At 35.4% G+C, this 16960-nt stretch overlaps 1 protein-coding gene across 2 annotated transcripts in view; it reads right to left on the minus strand.

The window, feature by feature from the left end:
* PPP1R1C (protein phosphatase 1, regulatory (inhibitor) subunit 1C) overlaps positions 1 to 16960 on the minus strand; it is a 140085-nt gene that overhangs the window by 68405 nt on the left and 54720 nt on the right. For both annotated transcript variants that reach the window (XM_008577585.1, XM_008577584.1), the window contains exons 3-4: positions 2912 to 2949; positions 598 to 658 (exon numbers count right to left, since the gene is read on the minus strand). In XM_008577585.1, the coding sequence (XP_008575807.1) occupies positions 598 to 658; positions 2912 to 2949 (99 nt within the window). The remainder of the gene's footprint in view (positions 1 to 597; positions 659 to 2911; positions 2950 to 16960) is intronic.

A 16960-nucleotide genomic window follows, 5' to 3' on the forward strand; every position in this document is an offset into this window, starting at 1 on the left:
CTGAAACTGATGTTGATCAAAATACTGATACATTTAGATGTACTCTTAGCAGTTCCAATTTGGGGGAGAACTCTTGGAAAAATGCCAACATCTGAACTAGCATTCTTAGTTGTTATTTTGACATGGATATTCAATAGCTGTTTGACTGGGTTTGATTGGGCTTTTTAGAGCTGCTCCTGACATAAATCAATGAGGCAACACTTTACATTAAATCCCCCCCCCCCAAATTCAAGTTATTCTGCTTTGCTTAAGTCAAGAAAAAAAAGTAACAATCATCTGCTAACTCTGGCAAGAGTAATTAGGACTTTTGGAAAAATCCCTTCAAAGAAAATATGTGAGGAAAGATAAAAGAAAAATCTTTGTTATTATTTTGGGAACTCTTAATTTCCAGACTGAGAATTTGAGATCCCTGGTTATTGTTTCTTCAACCATCTATTTTACTCTTGATGAAGTTAAGTTTTAAATCAATAAGGTATCATACTGAACGTCACACAGACAAGAACTAGCTTATGATCAAACGTACGGTCCTTGAGAACAAACAGCCTACCAGCAGTGACTCAACACTCAGGACAACCCGAAACAGTACCTGAACAGTACCTTTCATGGGGGGTGGTGTGTACACGCTTTGCTTCCTTTGCTTAGGAGATGCATTCTGTGACTGTAAACAAAGAGAAAAAAGTAAAAGCCTTAGGTTTGGATAAAAAGTGTAATGCTATCAGACCTATGAGGGAAATAAACATTGCGCCATGTTTCAAAGAGTTTTCTAATTTCCTCCATCATGAAATGGAACTCTAATCAATAAGAAATTATATACACGCTCAGTTATATCACAGGCTCAAGAGATATATGAAGCTATAGAGTCTACTTTATCATAAAATTCTTCATCCATTGCAGTCTTGAAATTGTTTTCTTTACTTTCCCATCTAGTAGCATTAGTTTATTCTAAAAAGAAAGAGGAGACATCAATCCTTTCTATTTTAGCTATGTCCATGGGATAATAATACCTGTTCACAGGATTATCGAGTGATTCACAGAGGATAATGAGGGTCCTTGGTAAGTAATACCAATCTATAACACTTTTGAATTGACACGTTCAATCTAATATCTCCATTTATTTGGAATTACAATGTTGAGGCAATATTATTGTGTATGTTCAGAAAATAAGACCTTCCCTACCAAAACTGCCATATGACACTCTTACCCCAAGCACACAGAATCAGGATGAAGTTATTGAAGAAGGGATTTTGTTTTTAAAAATGATAAAAATAGGAACATATTTCAGGGGCAAAACCACAGATAATAATATGGAACTATATGTATAATATATATGTGTTATTTATTTTAATAAGTCATATATATGTGATCTATTCCCCAATCAGATTATGCCAAAGACTCCTTTTTAATAGCAGATTGATTTATATGTTAATGTGGCAAGGGTAGAGATCTTAATCAATGAATTTTGGTGTCTGGAGCAAAATTATTTTTGCTTAGAAAAGCTCTGGAATAAATAATTACAAAAAAACTTTTGGGGGATTATTCCAGGCTTCCCATACATATTAGAAAGAATGTAATGTACAGAGTTTGAAAGAAACTAGAAACAGTTCCACAAAGTTGTAAATAGAACCCGAGGCATCTTTCCTAAAGCTTAATTGCTCTCGAAGGTATCGAGATGTTGATATTTACCTAATGCAAGAGCAATCTATTAAAAAGTAAAAAATTTAACCAAACAGTTGCCAAATTCATATCAACTGAGCAAATAGTACAAGAAAATTTCTCCAGAATAGAATGTTTTGGTGCCAGTCTATTATGCACAGTTGCAGGACATTAATGTTAAATGAGTGGATGATTGACATTTCTGAGGCACGTCTATTGTTTCAGTCACATCTGGTTGATTTTGAGAAGCAATCACTCCTGGGATTTCTTATATATTTACTTCCATGTAAATATTCATATTCACTATTTTTTTTGGTGGCTATCCAGTTCCATATATATATTCAAAGATCAAGTGGAAAATTAATTCTCAGGAAAGTTTTGTTGTTGTTTAGTAACGGAGTGGTCAAACTTATTAAGTAATACAATCTATTTCATACTTATGCAAGAGTTTAGATTTTTCACAATTCTTATCTCGCTAAATATATAGAAAAGTCTTGTGAAATACTGTTTGGTATTTTGTCTTCTCTGCATTTTTTCAAATATTGTTATATGCCTACTCATGCAATCATGGGAATTGATTATTAAGTCCACGCAGCATACTATTTGATACTTCTTCCATTCATGAGCATGAGTTTACTCATTTCATATTCAATATGTTCTATATTGTCAGCCCCCTCAGCCTGCCCTGGTTCCTATTTTCTGTCTGAACTCCTGCACATGCATGTTAGATGCGTGTGGGGTGACAGTTTTCAGACTAGCTGCTGAATTTGAATTTGAATGCATTTCTTGGTGTACCCCTTGAATCTGGTTACCCAGGCTTTAGAGGACTTCAGTCCCCCAACACCCAGACTCTGGCCTCAAGATCTGCTTTGGCTCCACACAGCAGAAGAACCTTTTAAGAGGTGTCTGCCTCCCTCCTGCCCCCATCTCCTCACTCCAGGATTCCAACATTGCCTGGCCCTACCCTGTGGTGCTCATATACAGTCACTCATCGAATCGAAAGTATTAATATCATATCTTGCCACTAAAAGCAATGCTTTATTTTAGAAGTTTTTGCAGGGACCAGCATTTCATAGGTAGCCAAGAGCAGAGATTTTAATGACATCACTTAACTGTTTGTTCAGTCAGAAGAAGCAAGCTAAATCATTTTTACACCACAAGTATATTTATATCATATTTTATATCACATCAAATCAAGCTAATTGTGTTTTTATTTGATTTGAACACATTTATTTACACAAAATATAAGAAAACTTACTTCTGCTTGTGTGTTGGTCACCGTCTTATCATTCATTTCTGCAAGAGATGTAGGTATAATTTATTAGAAATGTAATATTCTTCCTTGTAATACACACATTAACACTTTCAACAACACAGATCAAAATAATTTAATAATTGCCTTATACTTATTGAACAACTGTGACTTAGGGATGACAGGAGAGAGGGACAGAGGCAGGTGATTTTCTTCTGAGCTAATCTTCTCCCAAAAGTTTTAAAAAAATGCAATTTAAAAAAAAAAAAAAAGCATTTTTCTCAACAACCCAGATTTCCCACATTTCAGCAGTCCAGAAAGGGGTCCCGGGAAATGACTCTTGGGACAACTGTTGGTGTCATCAACCTCACAGTGTTAAGGCATAAGCAACCTCCTTCCTCATTGATTTTGCTGCTGCTGCCACTGTCTATTAACTACAGCTTCTGTCAAATTTCCTCAAGTTTGTCATTAGGCAGAGCAAACTTCCTTTCTCACTCAGCCCAATCACCATGACGACACAGGAGGCAACATCTCTTGCATATGTCCCTGGAAAGAACTAGTTATTTTGTTAAATATTTCTTACAACAGTGCTCAGCCACTTCTACACAGATTGTCTATAAAGGCTTGTGAGGAAGGGTGGGGTGAAGGTAGACGTGCTCACATAAGCCCCTTCCACAGAGGGAGGGTGCTCCAGGTTGGGCTTCTTTCCTACCTCCTCACCCACATTGCATGGATTCTGCTCCTTGGTTTCTTAACCCTGTTATCCTTTCCTGATGCTCCTGTTAGTCCCAAACCTAAAAGGCTGATCCTATGGCCCATAAACTGAATGAGGAATTCATCAAAGGATATCTGCTTAAAGACAATGATAGAGATCTGTATTGCTTGACATCAAAACATATGTAAGTGAAAAGTACTCCAAAATTATATGCATGGTAATTTTATTTTATAAATGATAGATAAATGTAGATAGAGACATGCATGTATTTTTCTTTTTATAATGAGCATGTGTTACTTTTATGATATAAAAACAGAGTGTGTGTATGTATGTGTCTCTGTGTGTGTACATATAGATATATACACACACATATATACATATATATTTAGTAAAATTTCTATACAAATCCAACCATGCATGAAGTTGATATTTCATATAGTAAGAGACCAAAATGGCCAAGGAGCTAGAATGAATAATATATGGGACTATTGTTTATTCTTATCTGATATCTTGGTTGCTAGATTCTTAAAAGTTATAGAATCTTCTAATGAATTTTCCCTTTTTTGTATTGGGGAGGATAGAAAGGAAACTATTTGTTTAGGAGAGAAATCACAATTATTTGATGCAATCACTGGAAGTATCTGGCTCATTATCAGGCAGCTATGAATATACTAAATTGAACAACTCTATCTACCAATGTGAAAGATTTTGCCATCACATTTTAATTAAATATTAAGTATGATCCATTGTAACAATGCATGTCTTGTGATCCATTGGATTGTTAAATGTCAATAGGATTTCCTAACATTTTGTTTAAGCCTTCCGAGTTTTCAAAATTCAACCCAGGACCTACAACTTAATGTTTTAGGAACAAAATTGTTTCCAATCAGTCAGCTTTGCACTTTTTCTCCTGTCTGAGTATAACACACACTAAAACAACATCTTCACAAGACAACTGTGAGGACTTTGCTGAGGGCACAATTCAGTGAAAAAAGGTTTTTATTCTTTTTGCTGAGTTATGTTGACATAAATCAACTATTTATGTCATGAAGACAAGGACTGAGAAAATTTAATCTTATGTTCTCATGTTGAAATTGAAGAGTGAAAACTAAATGACTTTCAAGTCAAAGTGACTCAGACAAAAGCACAAAATAAGCCAAGAATAGATGATAGTTTTCTTGAAATCCACTTATATAAGTAAACTTCTATTTCCTTTAATAGATTATTGCTAAACTGGGAAGGTTAATCTTCTCTGCCTCCCAAGTGCCTTACATAAACACAACACACACACACACACAAACACACAATATGCTCACAGGGTACACATACAGTGGGAAAACATACAGACACACAAAAAAATGTGCTCTCTAATTTGTACTAAGGAAGTTGTAACTAAAGGAGGGTACCCAACAAAACACATGCAAACCTTATCATCTCTTTTCTCTACACAAAAACATTACAATGGTGTTTACAATGTCTCTCTGTTTTCTACAAACCCTCAAATTGTGACCCTATGGCCAACCCCAAAAGTGTTTGGGAAAGCTGGATCCCCCATGAAATGTAAGAATGGATTCCTGTCTTTAAATACTGTTTCACTTCGCATTACACCAGGAAATAAAAATACTATTTTGAAGTAGGGTAGAACAAAATCAGTTTGATGAGAGATTTATTAGATGATAATGCATAATTGAAATCTACAAATTTCCTGAAAGAGGCTGCTTTACCTACTCCATCTTTATCTTATCTATATTTTTCCTATATTTTTCATTTTCTCAAGTGCTATTTGGTCTGAAAAAAGAAATTCTTTGCTTTGGGAGAAAAACATACAAGTCATCTAAGTATAACATTTTAAGGAATATTGTCATCATTGAAGACAGAAAAGTATAGAAATGTTCCAGAAAGTTTTAAGTATTGATTAGTTAGAGTGCTCTTGAGATATTTAAATTCATAAAAGGAACAGAACAAACTCAGGATCCATGTGGATACACACATAAACCGCAAACACTGTCTGATTGTCTTAGAAATATCAATGAAATCCTATCAGACTTCGGAAAACTAGTTGTAATAAAAAATTAAGTGTCTAGAAAAATGAAGTCTAAGGAGGAAGGAAACGGAATACCAGAGTCAAAAGATAAACAAAAGTTTCTGAATTATAACAGAGCAAGAACTGCAAAACCTAACAAAATGAGCAGAATGTAAAAAGAGATAGAAAACTAAGTGAAGCCTAGTAAGCCATAGCTGGGGTTGGCAGAAAAATTTATGTCTTAGCAAAAGCAGTGGAGAGCTTACATAATTTCTAATGTAGTTCTTCCACTTTCTGTCATGACCACTTGGAAGTTTCTTAATCTTCCCAATCTTCAGGGTTTTTCTCACTTGTGAAATTGGGGAAGCATAATTATTTTTACTCTGCCTTCCTTAGTTTCTCATAAGCTGGTTTTGAGGAATAAAATTTTTTAATGAGAGCATTAGACCCCCCTCCTTAAGCATGGACTGCATATAGTGACTTCCTTCTGAAGAGTATAGTATAGAATCGGGGAGTGGGAAAATGAGTTCCTTTGCCGTGGAGAAACCTAACAAACATGAAGTCAGCCCTGTGACTAAGGTCAACATCAATAGTCATAAATCATATTGATAGTACGAACCCTTGATATGACGTGATGGTTCTTCACCTCAGTTATCTTCCTCCTAAAATCCCTTAAATCCAGTCTAATCATGAGAAAAAACACCAGCCAAATCCCAACAGAGAAACACTGTACAACATTCCTGACCACCACTCCTCAAAACTGTCAAGGTCACAAAGAACAAGGAAAGTCTGAGAAACTGTCATAGCCAGGAGGAGCCTAAGGAGACATAGTAACTAAATGTAATGGGGTATCCCAAATGGGATCCTGGAGCACAAAAAGGACAATTTATTAAAAACTAAGAAAATCCAAACAAACTACGGACTTCAGTTAATAATAATATTTCAATGGGGTATCCCAAATGGGATCCTGGAGCACAAAAAGGGCAATTTATTAAAAACTAAGAAAATCCAAACAAACTACGGACTTCAGTTAATAATAATATTTCAATATGGGTCATTAATTGTAGCAATGTAACACATTAATGACTAATGTAAGATGTTAATGACAGGGAAACTATGTGTGGGGAGGGGGTATATGGAACTTAATGTACTTTCTGTTCAATTTTCTGTAAATCTAAAACTCTTTTTTAAAAAAGTAAGTCTATTAATAAAAAGTGAAGCAAAAAAAGAAAAAATGAAAAAGCACTACATGCAAATAAAAATAACCCTAAGAATATGCTTTTGTTATTACTGCCAGGATTCTGTGTGTAATTTGAAGAACACCAGAGGGTCATTATTAGAAAGTAGGTTATGTAACTGAAAACAAGGTCATGAACACAATATCATTTTCAAAAATGTTATATAGGGCCAATTAAAGAGATAGAGGAAAATTATAAAGAGAAAATTTTAAAGTTCAGTTGAAGTTGTCGAAAGCTGATGCAAACGAAGATGTGTTAGTGAAAAAAAAAGTTAGATCATTTCCAAACAAGCCCAATGATAACGAAAGCACTTTACTTTGACTTATTTACTGATTGAATGTAGAGAGAGATGATGGGACAAAGTATAAAAGAAAATACTGCTAGTACCTGTTTGATTTTACATATCCCCTGGCTTACTGCTTCTGTGAGTTTGCTTCTCATATCCAGACTCTTCTTCCCTCCTGCCCCATACTACCAACCCCTCAGAGTTCTATTCAAATGGCATCTACTCTGGGAAATCTTTCCCAAGTCATTCCTTCCTGATCCCCAACTGGAGGTCAACTTCCCCAACTCCTCAACATCCACAGCACTTCTTCTATGCCTATCTCATAGTACTTATTACCACATACCCTGTACTATGGTCACTGGTGTTTTATCTCCCCAGATAACCTGTAAAGAAATGGGATTAGCCTCCATGTGTGAATCCTGCCTAACTCTTAGCATAGTAGCATATTTGACACACATAAAAGCTCATCAAATAAATTAGTGGACCCTCTGTATCCATGAATTCTGCATCCACAGATTCAACAACTGTGGATCAAAAATATTTGGAAATAAATAAGTAAATAAATAAAATATAACAATAAAATAATACAGATAAAAATACAATATAACAACTATTTACATAGCATTTACATTGTAGTAGGTATTATAAATAATCTAGAGGTAATTTAAAGTCCACGGGAGGATGTGTGTAGGTTACGTGCAAATACTAGGCCATTTCACTTAAAGGACTTGAACATCCCAGGTCTTGGTATTCGTGTGAGGTCCTGGAACCAATCCTCCATGGATACCAAGGTATGACTGTATATTTTAATGCCTCTGTTTCATAAAGCAAGACCATCTGTTCACCGCTTCTGTACATCCCAAAATACAGTAGTAGAGCAATTACTTATTCAAAGTAGGTGCTAAATAAAAGCTTTTGACAAATAAGTGATTTGTGAAGGCAGAAGCCATAACTTCTATATTTTAAATTACTTTACTGGATCCAAGACAATGCTACAGGTACTCAAATTCTCACAAATATTACCTAAGTGGTTCAAAAGGGAATCTTAAAGGGAAAACAAAGATGTATGACTTTGCTCTGTTGTTTTCTAAATATTAGGAAGATATCTGGATCAAGGGCAATATATATACAAGAAATTAAAAATAAATGGTATATAAGATGAAATTTAACATATTCTCTTATAGAAATCAGCCTTAGATAATAACTATAACCATGGAAATGAATGATTTATTCAGGATATTGGCTGCAAAAGAGCACTGACCCATATATAGAATGCTTTGGTAGGGAGAGATTCAATTTCTTAGAATAAACCCAAGAGATACACACTTTTGATGAATTTAGATAACAGAGGGTCACTTGAGTCTTTATTTTAAAGTTATTTTGGAAATGTGAGGGGAAAAGTCAGTTTAGAGGAAATTGGAGGATTCCCAATAAAAACAGCGTTGTAAGTTCATATTTTGAAGACTCCTCTGCTCAAAAGCAATAGCAATGACAGATTAAATTTAAAAAGAGATGACTACAAACGTAAAGCCATAGTCAAAAATTAGTCAAACTTCTCCATGGACCATAACATTAGAAAAGCAAAATGCAGGGCCGGCCCAGTGGCGTACTGCTACAGTGCGCTGCTTGTGAGCGCGGCGGCGCTCCTGCCGAGGGTTTGGATCCCACATACAGACCGGCCACTCACTGGCTGAGCGAGGTGCGGGCGCAACACCGAGGGTTGAGATCCCGTTGCCGGTCATGAAAAAAGACAAAAAGGAAAAAAAAAAAGAAAAGCAAAATGCAATAAGTGGGTAAGAAACCATGGGCCTGAAAGACATTAGATCCACAAGCAGGCAGAGGCAACTGGAAGTTCTAATCCCTTAGTAAAGAGACTGACATCATGTGAAGGAAGGGACAAAAGCCAGGCTTGCTTCCTGGAGCTAGAAGCAGGGCTCACTCACCTATGTTGAGAAAAGGCACTGATGTGTGTATCCAGGGAGACAGGAGAAGGTGGACAGCTTGGTACAAGCCACCATGAGCTCAGTGACTGCTTCTGCTTTGTTTCTAGTATCACTACTGAACAGAATTCCCTGAGGTCTAAATTAAGACCTGACTCTACATTAAAAGACTGTAGTATTGAATAAAGAAAGACTCAAGAACATTAACAGGGAAGGGTGAGCATAAAGGAGGGGAAATTTCCATTCATGATGAGTTGAAAATTAAAATTTCAAAACTCAAAAAAAAAAAAAAAAAGAAAAAAGAAAAAAATAGGAATACTGCCTTAAAAGCAAGTAGAAAATTAATTCCTTCCAGGTGAAATGAAAACTTCCCAGCATTTTGAAAATGTTTTTAAAATGGGTACATTTCAAACCCACAGAGTCAAAGAAAAAATGAAATAAGAATGGATAGATACAGAAAGAAGCAATTAGAAATATAGTCATGGAAATAAAAAACTCAGTAAAGGTGAAAAACTCTATCTAGCCTGGCCTAAGTATAGCTAAAACCCTGGGGATATATGAGGGTACTTGAAAAAATTCATGGAAAGATTCATATTATATATATATATATATGAAGAACTTAAAGGGTAGAGAGAAGAAGGTAGAGGAGTAGGACTTTGGGACCTGAGCAGTGAGTTCCCTGGGTTTTCTTTTTGACATAACTTGCACTGGATGCTAGAGAAGCATCTGAAAATGCTAACAGGAGCCTCAAAAAAAAAAAAAAAAAAAAACCCAAAGACCCAAAACAACAACAACAACAAAACTCCCAAGAAAGCCTACTCTTTCTAACCAAAGGATCATACAAAAGGACAACATAGCAAGACAGGAAACTTTTAGATAATAATTGTTCTCCTATAGATACAGAAAACAAACACACACAAAAACAAAAACATGGCTCCACCACCACAGGGATACCTAGATGTCCATGCTCACCTAGCTATAAGGAAGCACCCCTCACCCACCACTCTGCTAGGGAATTATCAGATGAGACCAATTGGGAAACTCAGAGGTAATGCGGTCCCCTTCCATGATGTAAGTAGAGGCCACATGGGAACCTGAACTTTCACCCCCACTCAGTGGTAGTAAGATGACTCTCCCCTCCGCAGCTCTGTTGGAGAAATACAAACAAGAAGGTGGCACTTTCACAGCCATCCATTGGTAATGTGGCATCAAGAGAGAAATGATGCCTAACCAACAAGGAAAAGCAATTTGTAAAGCAGCAATTTCTCATCAGAAACTGTGAGGCCAGAAAGAAGCAGAACAACGTTTTTCAAGTGCTGAACAAAATGACCTGTCGACTCTAGAATTCTATGTCTAGTGAAATTGTACTTGAGAAATGAAGCATAAATAAAGACCTTCTCTGACAAAGGAAAACAGAGAATTTGTCATAAGCAGACCTAACTTAAAAGAATGGCAAAGGAAGTTCTCTAAGCAGAAGGGAAATAAGTGAAAAAAGGAGTCTTGGATATCAGGAAAGAAGGAAGAATAATGGAAAGAGCAAAAATATGGGTAAATATCTTTGACTTTCCTTCTCCTCTTGAGTTTTATACATTATGTTTGACAGCTGGAACACTGTCTGATATGGTACTCAATATAGGTAGAGAAAATATTTAAGACAATAATACAAATGAGATGGTAAAGGCAAAGATCAGTTGGCTGCAAGTATGTGGGTTGATTCCCAGGTTTTCTATTCTGTTCCATGGGTCTGAGTATCTATTTTTATGCCAGTACCATGCTGTTTTGGTTGCAATAGCTTTGTAATATAATTGGAGGTCAGGTAGTGTTATGCCTCTAGAATGGTATAAAATTTCACAAAATTGACGAGATACATAAATCTTCTAATTAAAAGCACATGCCAACAAAATTAATAAAAATAACTCTACATCTGGAGCATAAAAATAAAAGTTCAGAACACAACATTTAAAGAGAAAACTTGAGAATTACAAGAGATAGAAAGGACAATTATTTACCATGCAAAAGTATCTCATCTGCAATAATAAATGCCAAAAGATGAAGGCACTGAATTAAACTATTTTTCTACCCATTAAATTTTATTCAAAGGGACAAAATATGGACGTTTTCAGATATTTGAAAAAGATCAATAGTTATATTTTGTTTTATTGATGAGTACAATCAACTTATGTTCATGCAATCCAGACTGCTTAAAAATAAAAGTAAAAATCAAACATTTATGCAAAGTGAATTAAAACAAATATTCTTACATTTTGTGAACATTTTAGTTGAATATGTATTTTACCACAGTTAGATTATATATCACAAAAAGAGTGAAAGACTGAAGAAACTGCAGACAATTGTTTCCAAAAGTCTAATTTTTATCCTACTCTGAGAATAGAATTGGTTAGTTTTGTTTATTAATATCTTTCTTGAACTGATTAGATTAGCCACGAGTCCTTTTTTTAAAAAACATGCAATTTTGTTTTGTATTATAAGTCTTGGTTTCAAAATAATTTTTACTGCTTTCCTACTCTGAATTTTTTGGGGGGGATATCAAAAAAGGTAAACGTATTATTATGTTTTATTTAGAATTCAAATGTGCCTTTTTTCCCAGTTCATTCATTTGGGAGCTGTTCTTAATTAGCTGACAGGAATTCAGTCTATTTTAATCATCCGTTAATAATTTATGATTATTTTATTTTACTGAAAATATTAGAACATATTAATAAAAACTATATATTTTGTAATTTTAGTTAATTTTACACCAAAAACAAAACAGAAATACTAATTCTAAAATGCGGTGGATAATTTTCTTGCCTCAATTTATAAAATGACAGATTGAAGCAACTAAGTGACATCCTGTTGTGTTACTGCAATGGTCTCACATTTGTCATACTGATGTGAGATGCACAAGCAGGTGGGTGTCAGAAGAGAAAGCAGTGTACCCAGTCATAAGCCAGTAAGGTAAAATTCACTAAAACAGGATTGAATTTCACAAAACCATCACTGTGTGTGATGATATGACACACAAAAGAAATCAACTTGATTATTTATTTCACTTGTCAAGACATTCCTTTGGCTTTGTCTTAGTATAACTATTAACTGATAGAGGCATGTATTCATGCTCTAACAGGAGGAAGAAAATTGAGATTTCCCAGTATTCTTTTTTCTATGTCAGAGATTACAGATTTGTTTTCACTGATACTTGTTTTATTTGACCATTTATTTTGATTTTATCCTTAAAACTAATCCTGGAAAAGAGATCAGATGAATATCCTGAGCTATTGGAACTACAAGGGATCTTTTAAAAGTTCATGGAAATATTTATGTTATCTTTTAACTTCATTTTTCCACAAACTTTTTGATGTACCTTTGTATATGGGGGGGGAAGCTAAAATTTAATATATATATAAAGTATGTTTGTATTTATATTGCTAACATTTTTGTTAGATATGCTGTCATTTAATATTTTTTAACTTCTTCCCAATTTAATCATTTAAAAATCATCAATCTACAGTTGATGCTGTATAATCTTCTCAAAAATATTTTTTAAAATTTAGTATTAATCATTGTATTATCACAATTTTAAAAAGGGTTTTTATAAAATATTAACCATGAATCACCACTAAATTAAAACATCTTATATGCACCTTTCTACCCCCAAACAAATGACTTAAATGTACTCGAAGAATGTTAATAAATATGAGGAGGTCATTATTTAGCTATCACAATTCACTTCTATGTGCTAGTAAAATTCGTGATTAAAAAATATTGCCTAAGTGTTTTCTAAGGCAGTGAGATTCATCTAGCATAGTGTCAGAATTCCACATATTTTCACACCGAAATTTGAATTGAAAAATAGATGCCATGTAAGTTTATGGATCATGGTGATAACGTAATTTCTTGACTTTTATTTTTTAATGTCTATCAATGGAAATTGTGCAACTGATGTGATGGTGATATTTACTTACCAAGAAAAACCATGACTAAGCCTTATGAATATTGCCTCTTCCTTTTGTATTAGCTCTGCATTGAAAAAGTCCCTCATTAAACCATAATATTCCAGCTGCTGTAGTAAGTATTACTAGAGTCTAATTCTTGACCTCCTCACCCCCTTTACTTAATCCATTACTAACAAGAGAGTAAATAATGTAATTTTATAGACTTTAAACACTAGTCAGCATATAATTTTTCTTCCTTCCTTCAGGGGGCACTAATGATACATTTGTCTCAGAAAATACTAATAAAGTTGCAAAATAAAAGTATCAATCAATGCATATATTCTTTCCCATTCTCCTTTTCTATCCTGTTGAGCTAGTGCTTAAAACAAATGCTCCATCTTTCCCCATCAATTTTCTCAGTGAAACTCCAAGTATTCAGGCGAGGATAGGCTATTTTCACATCCAACCTGCCTGTGTTGCTGGATTAGAAAGGCTTAGCTGCTGTGGGTTTGTTTTTGTTTGAAAACAGAACGTACTCCTTCTCTGTGGGAAGCTTCTTTGAAACATTCAGAGAGAATGTTTTTGATTAATACATTTGTCTCAGAAAATACTAATAAAGTTGCAAAATAAAAGTATCAATCAATGCATATATTTTTTCCCATTCTCCTTTTCTATCCTGTTGAGCTAGTGCTTAAAACAAATGCTGCATCTTTCCCCATCAATTTTCTCAGTGAAACTCCAAGTATTCAGGCGAGGATAGGTTATTTTCACATCCAACCTGCATGTGTTGCTGGATTAGAAAGGCTTAGCTGCTGTGGGTTTGTTTTTGTTTGAAAGCAGAACGTACTCCTTCTCTGTGGGAAGCTTCTTTGAAACATTCAGAGAGAATGTTTTTGATTCTACTTAGTCAAGAAGAGAAAACGTTCCACTGCTATAATACAATATGGGTGAAAGTACAATCCAGTGTGTTCTGGGACTCACACTCTAGGAAATGTATGTAATGTACACCAAAATTAACAAAGTGGAAGAAATATTCTAAACTAATTTTTAAAAAATTTTTCTCTCAGCTTTGCAGTGTTTTACACTCCGCTTTTTTGTTAAAGTATAAGTACTGGTTCATTAATGACAGGTGGACAGATATGATTACATGAGACAAGATAGTATTTAATTTGGCAAGAATCAAATAATTAACCAAGGCTGTGGGATCGATGCATGACCTATTGCCAGTACAATGAAAGAATGAGGTAAGGCGGCATCTAAGCAGGTGGTCCTGAGATGCTGTTCAGAGTTAACATATGAAAAAAAGTCCACAGGTAGAGGCTTGCAGGGTGGAGACCAGACTGCAGAGGCAGCAATGTTGTATCCAAAAGTCCAAACTGAAACAAAGTCAGCAAAAGGAGTACGGTTCTGAGAGGTAATTCAGTCCAAAAGACCAGAATTAGGATTTCAAAGTATAGAACGAGCTAGCAGATTGGTATAAATGGATGATGATCAACTTTCATGAAATTAAGCATTAAGATCAAGGAGGTAGCCACTGAAAGCCTGGGCTGTGAAAGGAGAACAGTTGCTAAAAGACTGAGTAGAAACTGCAGGTGATAGACAAAGAGTGAGGAAAATAAACAGGGGGAAAAGAAAACTTGCCTTAATATTATATTTTGAGGTTTTGCTTGGAGTACTATGGATCAGTTCACAACAGGCTAATGATATCACTTATCAAAACCAGAAAAGCAAGATAAATTGTAAATGGCATCAAGACCTGCAAAAGCAAATAAAACTACAGAGACTAGATACATTTCAGAGTAAGAGAATAACAGTTCATATTCTGCCCTGGCAGAGGGCCACTGCAGGAGAGCAGAGAATCCAGAGAAATTTTGGCAATTATGTGATACTAGAATGACAAAATTGTAAACTTCAGGGACTTCAAACATACAACTTATCTCTGCCTTAAGACTTTTGAGAGTTTTTGATACTATACAGGATGGGTGAATAAATAATATGAAAATCTCTTAAAAAGTAGAGCATAAATTCCAAAAATACAAAGACCTGAAGACCATTAGTTGAAATGCCTAGAACAGATATAAAACATAGGTAAACTGAGTCATGTTAAAGCTGAAATCTGGACTCATCCTGGCACAGTTTATGATTGGACTAAGTGATCAGTTCCCTATTGCACCTACATGGCAGAGTAAAGGGTAAACACATTAAACACTTTTTTTTTTAAGTTAAATATTTTGGGACCTCTAAAATTTCTTAAAACACAAATGTTCAGCATTCAATAAAAATCACTAGGCATAAAAAGACAAGACTGATAAATAAGAGAAAATAGAAGTAGAACCACAGGTGATTCAGATATTGAAGTCAGCAATCACAGACTGTGATTAATATGTTAATAAAAATAGAGGGGATATAAACAAATTAGATTGAAAGATAAATAATTTGAACAGAAAAAATAGAAACTTTGAAAAGAAACAACTTCATGAACAAGATCTGAATTTAAGAACTCAATGGATTGTTTTAAAGGCATATTCAATTATCAGAAGATGTCATTAAATTAGTGAACGAGGAGGCAATGCAGTAGAATTATTCCAACTGAAGTAGACAGAGAAACGAGTGGAAAAAGGAGAATAGAGAATAAGAAACATTTGAGATACAGTCAAAACATATAAAATAAGCATAATTGGAGTCCTAGAAGTAGAGAAAAGAGAGAATGGAAGAATAATAGCCAAGAATTAAAAACAAACGCAAAACAAAACAAAAAACACTAGATAACTGATGAAAGAAGCTTATAACAAACTCCAAACAGGATGAGGGGGTGGGGGGAAGGAGTAAAAGACAGGGAAGAAAGAAAATTCCACATAGGCATATCATAGCAAAACTTCTGAGGGCCAAAGACAAAAAAGAAAATCTTTAAAGCAGCCAATTAAATAAAACAACAACAGCAAAAACATCTTCAAATAGTGACAATAAGATGAACTAAAACAAAAGACATCGGGATAACATTTAAAATGCTGAGAGAAAATATCGGTCAGCCCCAAATTTTATATTCAGTGAAATTATCCTTTTAAAATGAAGGTGAAATTTCAAATTATGCCTGCTCTAAGATCTAACACAAGTTTTTAAAAATATATTCTTTCTTTGAATCAAAACTGAATTTGTAAATCTTTTTATCTAGTTTCTCATTTAAAAATCCTGTTGCTAGTATTTTTTTTTTTTTTGTGACCGGTAAGGGGATCGCAACACTTGGCTTGGTGTCGCCCGCACCGCGCTCAGCCAGTGAGCGCACCGGCCATCCCTATGTAGGATCCGAACCCGCGCTCAGCCAGTGAGCACACCGGCCATCCCTATGTAGGATCTGAACCTGCAGCAGGAGCACCGTTGCGCTCCCAGCGCCACACTCTCCCGACTGAGCCACGGGGTCGGCCCATAGTTTTTTTTTTTCTTCATCAACATAAATCTTCCCTTGACTCACCCACGAGGGCTGTATGTAGTGATTAGACAGATGATGTTTTTCTTCTCAAAAACTGGGAGAAACCCTACTTCCAGGGCATGGAACAGAGGAGAAACACAAGCGGGAGTCAGCATTACATGGTATCCAAGCCACAGTGCATTTCTCAATTACCCTATCGCTCTAATTTCCCCTTGAATGTGACTATGGCAATATAGTACCTGAAATATTTCTAAGTCTGCTGTACCTTTATTTGCATAACATTATTAAGAATGCTCAGCATCGGGCTGGCCCGGTGGCGTACTGCTACTGTGCGCCGCTTGGGAGCACAGCGGCGCTCCCGCCGAGGGTTCGGATCTCACATACAGACCGGCCACTCACTGGCTGAGCGAGGTGCGGGCGCAACACCGAGGGTTGCGATCCCGTTGCCGGTCCCGGTCTGGTATGGGCGCGACACTGAGGGTTGCGATCCC

The sequence above is a fragment of the Galeopterus variegatus genome, unplaced genomic scaffold (assembly GCF_000696425.1).
Source record: "Galeopterus variegatus unplaced genomic scaffold, G_variegatus-3.0.2 Scaffold1546, whole genome shotgun sequence".
In the NCBI taxonomy this organism is placed as follows: Eukaryota; Metazoa; Chordata; class Mammalia; order Dermoptera; family Cynocephalidae; genus Galeopterus; species Galeopterus variegatus.